The 11471-nt window shown below is 47.5% G+C and overlaps 1 protein-coding gene across 2 annotated transcripts in view; it reads left to right on the forward strand.

The window, feature by feature from the left end:
- The first annotated feature begins 1970 nt into the window (after positions 1-1970).
- BICDL1 (BICD family like cargo adaptor 1) overlaps positions 1971-11471 on the forward strand; it is a 57228-nt gene continuing 47727 nt past the window's right edge. For both annotated transcript variants that reach the window (XM_060269978.2, XM_060269977.2), the window contains exon 1: positions 1971-2869. In XM_060269978.2, the coding sequence (XP_060125961.2) occupies positions 2429-2869 (441 nt within the window). In that variant the 5' untranslated portion in view covers positions 1971-2428. The remainder of the gene's footprint in view (positions 2870-11471) is intronic.

Genomic DNA, 11471 nt, shown 5'->3' on the forward strand with positions numbered 1-11471 from the left:
GTGGGATCTGTGTTCCCTGGTGGAAAGGGCCTAGAAGCAAAGTGTGCCTGAAGTCAAAATGGAGGGAGAAGCAGCAGCACCCCTTGAGCAGGAGTGCTGCTGCTTCTCCAGTTCAAGTGGATGAAGGAGCACCACAATCAGCAAATGGAGCAGTATAGGCAGCGAAGTAACCAAAGGCTGGAGCAGCTTCTGCAGTCACATAAATGGTAGAGACAGCTGTTCAACCATAACAGAATAACCACAACCAGAGTCGATGAGCAGAGTGAGAAGCCTCATTGGAGAGCAAAGTGAGACTCCATGTGAGGTGATCACCTTGTAATGGGTTCATAGAATCATAGAGTTGGAAGAGACCACAAGGGCCATCCAGTCCAACCCCCTGCCAAGCAGGAAACAAAATGACCTACCGGTAGAAGCCCAGCTTCCAGGCATCCAGATGAAGAAGGTAGCCAAAGAGACCTAGAGCTGAGGGGCTACTGATCAATCTTTCTACTTCCAGGGAGCCTGCTGTGGAAAAGGGTGTACAAGAGAAGAAGGGCTGGCAGGCAGAGCTGCTTCAGATTGATTTCACCACTTCCTGGGAGACTGCTGTAGAGGACAAAATGGAGGTGCCCAAGGGCATACAATAAGTGCTGCTAATTGATCTCTCTGCCCCTTGGGAGCCTGCTGGAGAAAAGTGTGCAAGAGGAACTTGTGCCAGAAAAGATTTCAAAGAAGGCACCTCCTCACTGGGGAATACATTCCGCAAATGGAAAGCCGTAACTGAAAAATGCACACACACCCCACCGCTCTGCTTCAGGGTCACTGCCACCCTCTGAGCCTCACTCAGAGGGAGTTATGTTTCTTAATTTCTGACATTGTTATGAGTGTGCTACTAAAGTTTCCTGTGACTGTGGTGGTTTGTTTTTCCTCATTTTGTTTTTGAAATCTGATTGTGTTTTAACAGTACTGTAAGTTGCTTGGAGACCTTTGAGTAACAAGTGACTAAAAGATCGAATTTGTTGTTGGGGCAACCCAGCCAGATGGGCGGAGTATAAATAATAAAATTCTTATTCTTATTCTTATTAGTAATAGTAATAATAGTAGTAGTAGTAGTAGTAGTAGTAGTAAAAACAGCAACTTGGATCCAATTAATTTCAGTCGGTCTACTCTGAATGGAACTTAGTTCGCTACAACACTGAAGTCTTTATTTTTTATTTTAATTTTTAATTTTAAAAATAAACTTTATTGAGATTCAAATTAAAATGAACACACACATAAACTCTTGAAATAATAATGAAAACATACAAAACCATATAAAATAAAAGATCTGAAATTAACAATATTAACAGTAAAAATATAAATTGAAAGTTAAATCCATACATTCAACTTAAATCCAACTCGGAAAAAAGAAAAAATGACAACACTGAAGTCTTTAAGTCGTCAGGGGACCCTTCCTTGAATTCAGGGAGGATCTGCTAATTCGTTTTAGTGGCTGTGAAGAAGGCGTGGAAGGGAAGCTATTTAACACCACGAACCGAAGCTCAGTTTACTGAGAAGTAAATCCTGCCAAATTCAATCGGACTTACTCTCTACCAGCGCCTTTAGGATTGCAGCCAGACTATCACCACCCATCTGGGATGTAATTGAACTCCACGGGCCTTACTTCTGAGGAGACGTTTTATAGGGGTCCGCTACAACATGCCGGATTCCTTAAGGCAGAGTCTGCTGGCGAAAGCAGAAGAGCAATGCCCTTAGAGATGCGCTTTGATGCAGCTGCCATAAATCTTTCTTAGTAAATAAAACAACTGGGCCCAGCGCCAGCCCAGGCCAAGAAGAGCGAAGGGGAGGTTCCCAGGCATGCAGGGGGTTAAGTCAAGGCAGGGCTGCGGGGAGGGGAAGGGGCCGCACCTGTGGGCCAGTTTGTGTGGAGCTACCCGGCTAAGCGAATCAGAGCAGGCCGCCAAACAGGTGTTTGCTGCCGTCAGGGACAAGGGGCGGGGCGGAGCCGGGCTTGCGAGTCGGCTGGCTGTTTGTGCAGCAGCAGCAGCCGGCGGCCTTCCGCGAGCTTCCCGGGGCCGCGCGATGTTTTGCAGGCGCCTCGGCGGAGATGGGGCTCGGGGAGCGGCGCTGCAAAGCTGGGCCGGCGGCAGCAGCAGGAAGAAAAACCACAACGACGACGACTGCTCCTGCTGCTGCTGCTTTAACTCCGCCGAGGGAGGAACGTCCCGATCGCCTTGAGAGCGCGCGGCTCCAGAGGCGGCCACAGCGGGGCGGCGAGGCAGAGTAGGCGGCGGCGGCCCCCGCACGCAAACCCAGGGCGGCTCGGCTCGCATCCGCGCAGGGGCGCACGGAAGAGGCAGGAGAGGAGAAACGCGGCTCCCCCCCGCTGCGGGCTCCGGGCTCCCTGCTCCGCTGGCTTTCGTAGCCTGGAGTGGCCCGGGGCCCGGCCATGTCCGCTTTCTGCTTGGGTCTGGCGGGGCCCGTTTCAGCACCATCGGAACTGGACAGCGCCTGCCGCATGGAACTGCAAGGGCCGCCCCAGTCGACGTCGGCGGGGGGAGCCAAGGACAGCCGGAGCTCGCCCACAGCCGGGCCCGCCGCCGCCCCTGATGCTTCCTCTTCCTCGGCCTTCGAGGTGGGCGGCTCGGAAGGAGAGCTGGAGCTGGAGGAGGAGCTGGCTCTGCTAGCCGCCGCCGGGGATGCTGCGCCCGGGGAGCCCGAGTCGATGGGCCCGGCGGCGGCTCCGGAGCCGGAGCTGCTCTCCCTGATGAGGCAAAAGGAGAAGGATTTGCTGTTAGCCGCTCGGCTCGGGAAAGCGCTGCTAGAGCGCAATCAGGATATGAGCCGCCAGTACGAGAGGATGCACAAGGAGCTGACTGATAAGCTGGAGGTGAGGCGGCCCGGCCGGCCGAAGAGGGCGAGGAGGGGAGGGAAAGGGAAAGGGGAAGCCGCCCCTCGCTGGGGCTGATTCTGAAAGGGAGAGAGCTGCGTGTGACCCGCCCGGAGATTGGGGCCGCGGAGCTTCCTCCTATCCCATAACCCCAGATGTGCAAGTAGGGGACAGTTAATGTGAACTCAGGTTTACCGAAGGCCTAGACCCAGAACCACTCTGGCAGGTTCCAAAACACATTCGTGTGTGTGTGTGTGTGTGTGTGTGTGTGTGTGTGTGTGTGTGTTTGTGTTTGTGTTCTTGAGTCTACAGTCTAGGCCCTGGGTGTTAATATTCAACCAAAGGGCATCTGAGCATGTGCAGAGTCCATATTTTGCGATTGTGAAGGAAGAGTTTCTGAGCATGTGCAGAGAGCCTCTCCCATCAGCTAACTCCAGCCGCCCCCTTTCTTTCCCCAAGACCTTTGCATCTTGGATTGTGACATATAATTTGTCATAGCTAATAAGGGTTAAAGGGCTATGACTTCAGATTTGGGTCTCGGGGTCTTCTGTTTGCAATGTGGGGGAAAGTATTCTGCCCATGCTCAGGACTGCCATTTGTGGGAACCTAACCTAATTTGAGACGTCTGAATTATTCAGGGTACTGGCAAATAGATTGTGCTGCCAGGGCCTAGCAAGTCATGGTGGCTCTAGCTAAGGCCACGGAGAAGGTTTGAGCAGTGGAGCAGAGCACGAGCAGAACTTTTGTGTAATATCGAACTAACCTGAAGTATCTGAAAGATGCAGTCCTGAGAGGAGAGGGGAAGGCCCTGTTTACTGTATGTTTGCCAGATGTCCCTTAATCATTTCTGATGCTACAGAAGACATATTTAGTGCCAGCAATAGATGAAATATAGAAACTGCATGCACCCAACATAGAAATGTCCTTCGTGTGACCAGGCTCTAGCGCTGGGAAGCCCCATCAACATATTGCCCCTATTTGTGGTAAGCTCAGAGTCAGGGAAGCCTGAGGACCTCCAGGCCTCTCTGTCTGGCCCTTGGGACTCTCCTGTGTCACACCCACTCTCCCCAAGCCACAACTCTTTCTGGCCCTGCTTTGCACCCTCTTGAGTGTTATTGTCTGTCTGGAATTTTCATAAAGAAAGAAATGTGTATTCTCCATTTCTAGGGCCTATGTACTGCTCAGTGTGGCTTACAGTTATTTTAAAATCACAGTAGCATATGAATGGTTGGGGGGGGGAATTAGTTAAAAATACAACAGAAAACAGTCTTCACCAACTTGGTGTCCCTCCAAATGTCCTGGACCAGAGCTCTCTTCATCCCCAGCCAGCATGGCCATGCTAATGTCCTTAAACTCTGGTAATGCCTCTTGCTTGTCTCGATGAGAGTCTAGAGACGGATGGATGTGCAGAGAATCTAACCCACTGTACAAAGGTACATTTACATACTGTACATTGTTCCATCTGCTTTTGCCTCTGACCCCACCCACCAACACCAGGCGACTCCCTGCAAGGGAGTGTGGCCCTGGCACTGAAGAAAGATTCCCTAGCCCCTCTATAGGCCTCCTACTTTTACCCATTCAAAGGGAGTTGAGAAAGAATGGGATGGGGAGGTTGGGAGAGACCAAGGATTGCCACCTAAGTAGTACAGATGAGAGCAGGTTGGCTGTCCTGCACATCAGGGAGTGTGTGGGGCTAACCTGTAACCCTCCAGAGGTGGCTGTGTTCCAGCTTCCATAATCCCTGGCCATCGATGATGCTAGCTGGGGCTGATGGGACTTGGCATTGGTTTGCATCTGGAGGGACACAGGTTCCCTTTCCCTGTTTTAGATGTTCTTGGGCTGCAAGTTCCGCCAGCCCCAGCCAGTGTGGGCAATTGTCAGGGATTGTTGGAACTGTCGTGGAAATTCAGAACTTTAGTCCAACGACATTTCGAGGTACACAGGTTCCTCACTTTTTTCTGTACATGACAATTGGAGCTCCATGTGTCTTACCCTGGGTAGGCTCCATGTGTAACTCCTTGCTTATCCTGTTAGTATTTGGACTGTGTCATTTTTGTTTACACACACACACACACAATTTTTGCAAGTAGGAGGATAAGTTTGGCAGGAAGCGACACGCTCATAGTTGCCCAGGTGATCAGCAGCAGTTATGCTGTGCTCCAAGGACGATGCTCTGTCCCACTAGCACTTTCCATGGTTTCATAACTTATTTTGAAGCCTTGATTCTCAAAGTGAGAGGGCCTCCCTAAACAAGCACAGGCAGTTGTCAGGGGGAGGGATAAAATGCCACTGTAGGCCCCTCCTAGCCTAGTTCTGTGGGCATCCTGATTGGATGAGGAGACAGCATGCTAGCCTATGCTCTCCAATCAGTGTGCCCTGAATGACCCTGGCATCCTACAGTGCTGAGCGTGACAGATCTGGGGAAGGTTACAGGTAGGTAGCTGTGTTGGTCTGATGTAGTCGAAACAAACAAACAAACAAACAAACAAACAAACAAAATTACTTCCAGCAGCACCTTAGAGACCAACCAAGTTTGTCATTGGTATGAGCTTTCGTGTGCATGCACACTTCTTCAGATAGAATGGTTGTAATATCCCTGTCACCACTCACCCTTTCTTGATGCCTTTTTTATTTCTGTGGATTCTTTCCCTTTAGGGCAGGGGTGTGGTTCAAGTGACACTTCAAAGGTTGTTGGACTCTTGGTCCCACCAGGCTCATCCAGCACAGCCAATGATCAGGGATGATGAAACTGTAGGCTGTGTACACACTATATATCTTTAAAGCACATTCAAGCACATTTTCCTTCACCGTAGTTTGTTAAGAGTATAGGTTTATTCTGGACCGTTCATGTACCATTCTACTTTATTATATTCTCTGTGAAGCTTCCCCAGAGTTACTGCATTTTGTCATCCGGAGGAGCACCCTTGCTCAATAGTGCAACAAAAGCAGGACAAAGCCAAACCAAAACACAACATTTGCCCCAAGAGTTCTGCAGGTGTAAACAATACTGAAGGCAGGATCATGTATAACTTCCCTGATATTGATATGAGCACCAAATGATAATGAATGCGCAGTAACAAGGATGTCTGGCTGGGTCCTTGATCTACCTGCTCTCCTTCCCACTAAGCCAGGCATCCCCAAACTGCGGCCCTGCAGATGTTTTGGCCTACAACTCCCATGATCCCTAGCTAACAGGACCAGTGAGGGCCGATGTTTGGGGATGCCTGCACTAAGCATTTAGTTACTTAGTTAACAGAGGCTGCTGGAGCAGTGTACAGAATAAAAAACAGGACAAAACACAAAAACCATTTCTAAAAGCAATAAAAATCATTTCTGAAACCATAGCTTACCAATTCTAGAAAACGACAAAACTGTTTCTGCAAATAGGCAACCAATATTCTGTAAGTGACTGGGTCAGCCATCAAGGAAAGCCTAAAAATGTATTAATTAGGTAGCTAAACAAAATGATGTGATGCACCTGCACAATTCTGGCTGGTAATTGATTGCAGAGGGCTGGACTTACAATCCTGAATTCCTAGTTTCTAGGGCAAGCTAACCACACCCTCAGCAGTGCCTGTCTGAGAATTGCCGTTGCTGGGCAGGCATATATTAGGTAAGCTGGTCCCAGTGCTAAAAGTAGAAACCTTGAAATGTTCCTTTTCATTTCCTAAAATTTATACACCAGTTGACTGTTTAAAAAACCCTCAAAGTAGTTTACAAAGAGAAATGTTCCTGGTAGCATATTGGCAGCCAGTGCAGCACCCTCAGAGGTTTGTCACACGGTGTTGAAGAAATGCCCCTCAACAACCTAGTTGCTGCATTCTATACCGGCTGTAGTTTCCAAGTTAAGCCCAAGGGACGCCCCACTTAGAGCACATTGCAAGCAACTTTAATGCAGATGCCTACTAGGCTCTTTTGAGTTTGAATTATATACTGTACTTAAAAACCTCCAAGGAAGGAGAGTCCACCATCTCTTGCGGAAGTCTGTTCCACTGTTGAAGAGCTCTTACTGCCAGAAAATTCTTCCTGATGTTTAGTCAGAATCTTCTTTATTGTAACTTGAATCCATTGGTTCGGGTCCTGGCCTCCAGAACAGGTAGAGGCAATTCAATACTACTGTATGTATAGAGTTTACAGCAGCTGTCCTCGTGCCCTGCTGATATTTTTTACTACAGCTTCCATCAGCCCCTGCTGGCCCAGGCAGTGAGGTGGGGTGGGACCAGCCACCCTGGGGAGGGGGACAGCCGTGTATGCCACCTTGAGCTCATTGGAGGAAAGGCGGGATATAAATAAAATAAATAAATATTCACCACATCATCAATTCTGCTTTCAAACCTCTTTTGACTCTTAGACAGGCAGAATGTTCTGTCTCCAGCCTGCAACTTCTATGGAAAAAAGCATTTTCCTGAAATTCCATCTATTAGCCCTCGTGTGGTGCTGTGTTCTCCCCCACCCTCTTTCTATATAAAATGACCTTAATTCTTTCATGCCTGGAAATGACTGCACTAAATCCTCCAGATGAGCTTTTCATGACCTCCAGCATTAATGCTTTAGGAAACACAGGGAAACCACTGAGAGACCCTTTATGTATCCAGGAGTGATGGAACATTCTATAAATTGCTTCTAGACTGAACTGCTTTGCATACATCTAGCGTCTTGTCTTGAGTCTGACCCATGCTCCATCTTGCTGAGTACTGTTGACACTGACCAGCAGCAGCTCTCCAGAGTTTCAGGCAGAAACCTTTGGAGAACTGCTGCCACCAGTCAGTGTCAATAGCAGTCAGCAAGATGGACCAGGAGTTCAGCTCAGTGTAAAGCAGCTTCCTATGTTCCTTATGGATTTCAGGCACGGAATGTTCCCAGCCCTACCTGGAGACATAGCTGCCAAGTTCTCCCTTTTTTAAGGGAAATTCCCTTATGCTGAATAGGCTTCGTCGCGAAAAAAGGGAAAACTTGGCAGCTATGCCTGGAGATGCCAGCAATTGAACCTGTATGCTAAGCAGGTGCTCTACCACTCAACTATGGCCCTTCACTATTTTGAGTCACACTATTGGTCCATCTGGCTCAGTATTTTCTACCTTGACTGGCAGTACCTTCCCAGGATTTGGGGCAGCGGTCATAAGAGCCCTGGGACATTCTGCATGCAAAGTAGGTGCTCTACCACTAAGCTACAGCTGTTCCCTACTGGGCACCATCTCCTGCTTCCCCATATTTCAAGTTTCTGTAACCTTTCACAAATATGTAGGCCACGCTGGTCTCTGACCCATCATGAGTTTATTTCAGTGACAATATGTAGTCACTGAGCTCTCAATCGTCTCTGCACTAGGTGCAACAACTTCAATCCTGTATGCACTCACATACTTTCTTGGCAGTAAGGCCCATTGAACACTGTGGGCTTTTTTTTTCTAAAGGCATGCAGCATGGCAATCTGAGAGATGGAGCTTGAATCTGGAATCCCTTTGTTCAACTATTGCCTCGGATATAAACTCACTTGTGACCTGAGATATAAACTCACTCAGTCCCTCTGCAGTAAGAAAAAAGAAAAAAGCTAATGCTAGTTTTTATATTGTGTTTCAATGCTGTAACCTGCCCTGGGACCTTAGGGTGAAGGGTGTGTAAATAATAATAATAATAATATTGCAAGTGACCTTCCACACCTGATGCCCTCCAGATATTTTGATTACAACTCCCGTCAGACCTAGCCAGCATGGTCATGCTGAAATCATATGCCTGAAGCAGTTTGGACAATCAGAATTATATAAATACTATGCATTTTTTTTTATTCTTGAATCTACTTGGAGATGAGGTGCTGAAAATGTAATAAGGTTGCTTTAAAAGCTTACTGTGTGCTAGATGCATTCAGAAGGTCCCAGGTTTGATCCCCTGCCTCTCCAGGAAAGGCTGGGACAAATCGCTGTCTGAAACTCTGGAGGGTGACTGCCAGTCAGTGTGGACCACACTGAGCTAGATTGACCAATGAGTCTGACTTGGCATAAAGCAGCTTCCTTTGTTCATCTGGAGGAATTTGAAGGGAGGAGAGATGGTATCATACAGGTGTTCTAGGGAATGGTTTTAGGCAGAGGTGAAAGCAAGGGCGAAGTGGCAGTTAAGGATAGGGATATCAGGGACTGCTGGCCATGATGGCTATTCTGAATACCAATTGCAGGAGGAGGGGGGGTACTCATGCTCTGGTCCTGCTTGTGGGCTTCCCATTTGGACATCTGATTGGCTACTATAAGAATAGGATGCTGCACCCAATGGGCTATTGACCTGATCTGGCAGGCTCATCTTATTTGAGAGAACAAGAGACTTTGGGAGTGCTCCCAGGTGATCTGTTTATTGAGCATTCATCTTGATAAAAGAATAAAAGACAATCCAATGATAAATTTTTGTTACTATATATCTTATATAGCAGGCAAGTCCAACAGGTAGGTTGTGATCTACCAGTAGATCACTGGACGTATGCGGTAGATCACTGGTAGATCATCAGCTCCCCACAAAGAAGCTGAACAACTGTGGCTCCCCTAACAAAAAGCTCAACATTTTACCTCCTCCCTGAAAAAACTCAACAACTTTGACCCGAACCCCCCCCCAAAATAGGCCTTCCACCTTCCTTAAAAAAAGCTCAACAACTTTGACCTGAACTCCAAAAAAGGGGGTAGATCACTGCCAGTTTTTAACTCTGGGAGTAGATTGCAGTCTCTTGGGAGTTGGCCACCCCTGTTATATAGTATTTCTGTATTTTAATGTTTTGTTGGAAGCCGCCCAGAGTGGCTGGGGGAACCCAGCCAGATGGGCGGGGTATAAATAATAAATTATTATTATTATAATAAATTATTATTATATGGCTGCTTCTTTTGTGTGTGTGTGTGTGTGTGTGTGTGTGCACGTGTGTGTGTGTAATTGTATATGGATGTTTTAAAATGGTCTATATCTGTAATGCGTAATAAAGGTTTGGCCAAAGAAAGATTCATCTTGATTTGTTTTCAGTGTTTTCAGAGTGATTGGACAACAGTGGCTATTTAATGAGCATTCATCCTGATTTGTTTGCAGGGAGGTTAGATGGCATTGCGTAAAAGCAGGTGTTATTCCACACTTTTCACAGCATTGTCCCAATGCATTCCTTAGCTCAGAAAGTCTCGTCCTTTGCAGGAAGCAGGTATGCTGCAAAAGGCCTCCTAATTAGCTATAATTGTGTGACCTGAATTTGCTGGTATGTGACTGAATCCCTCCGACAATACTGACTCAGTATAAAGCTGCTCCATTTTCCCATTTAAGTTAACCCTTTGTTCTGAACCACGAGGACAGAGATATTTACTTTTAGGAGAAGGGTCAAAGCATAGTGGTAGGGCAACTGCTTTGCATGCAAAAGATCCCAGGTTCTGCAGGTAGGGCTGGGAACACCCCCTGCCTGAAATCCATGAGGAACATAGGAAGCTGCTTTACACTGAGCTGAACCCTTGATCTATCTATCAGAGAACTGTTGACACTGACTGGCAGCAGCTCTCCAACGGCTTAGACAGGTTTCCGTCTGAAACTCTGGAGAGCTGCTGCCAGTCAGTGTCAACAGCATTCAGCAAGATCAGGGGTCCCCCAAACTAAGGCCCGGGGGCCGGATGCGGCCCAATTGCCTTCTAAATCCGGCCCCCGGACGGTCTAGGAATCTGCATGTTTTTACATGAGTAGAATGTGTCCTTTTATTTAAAATGCATCTCTGGGTTATTTGTGGGGCCCGCCTGGTGTTTTTACATGAGCAGAATGTGTTCTTTTATTTAAAATGCATCTCTGGGTTATTTGTGGGGCCCGCCTGGTGTTTTTACATGAGCAGAATGTGTCCTTTTATTTAAAATGCATCTCTGGGTTATTTGTGGGGCCCGCCTGGTGTTTTTACATGAGCAGAATGTGTCCTTTTATTTAAAATGCACCTCTGGGTTATTTGTGGGGCATAGGAATTTGTTCATATTTTTTTTCAAAATATAGTCCGGCCCCCAACAAGGTCTGAGGGACAGTGGACCGGCCTCCTGCTGAAAAAGTTTGCTGACCCCTGAGCAAGATGGATCTTTTCGTGGGGATCTTTGGCAACATGTCATTGATGCAATAATTGTGCATTAGTGGTGGATTTACACTACACTTTCTGCACATAATTCCTCTTTATTAATTTTCCTGTGATGCTGTGCGCTATAATGCAGCAAAGTGGGACACACACACGAGGACGTTTGTGGTATAAAAACTTACAGGATATCACACTGGTGGCTGATGCCGTTGGGAATTCAGTAGGGTGGAATTCAGCCTCATGCTATTACAGTAAAATAATTATGTCAGCGCAAGCATGCCATTCCTGATAGAATTATCTCTCCTCGCCTCCTTCTGCACCCCTCAGATCCCCTTGATTCCCAGGAGCCAATTTGGGGGAGCACGGGGGAGAAGTAGTGATAAGGCTCATTGTTGAGTCCTACAAAGGCAACACTGAGACCAAAGAGAAGGACACTGACAGGCAGTGGCACTCTGTGGGCTGAATGTGTGTTGGAAGGCAGATAGATGGGGGCTGGTTGAGGGCAGACCAAGGTTGGTAGGACAGTACCCCATTTGCCAAAATGAATCA

Source organism: Zootoca vivipara, chromosome 16, assembly GCF_965207765.1.
Source record: "Zootoca vivipara chromosome 16, rZooViv2.hap1.1, whole genome shotgun sequence".
Lineage (NCBI taxonomy): Eukaryota > Metazoa > Chordata > Lepidosauria > Squamata > Lacertidae > Zootoca > Zootoca vivipara.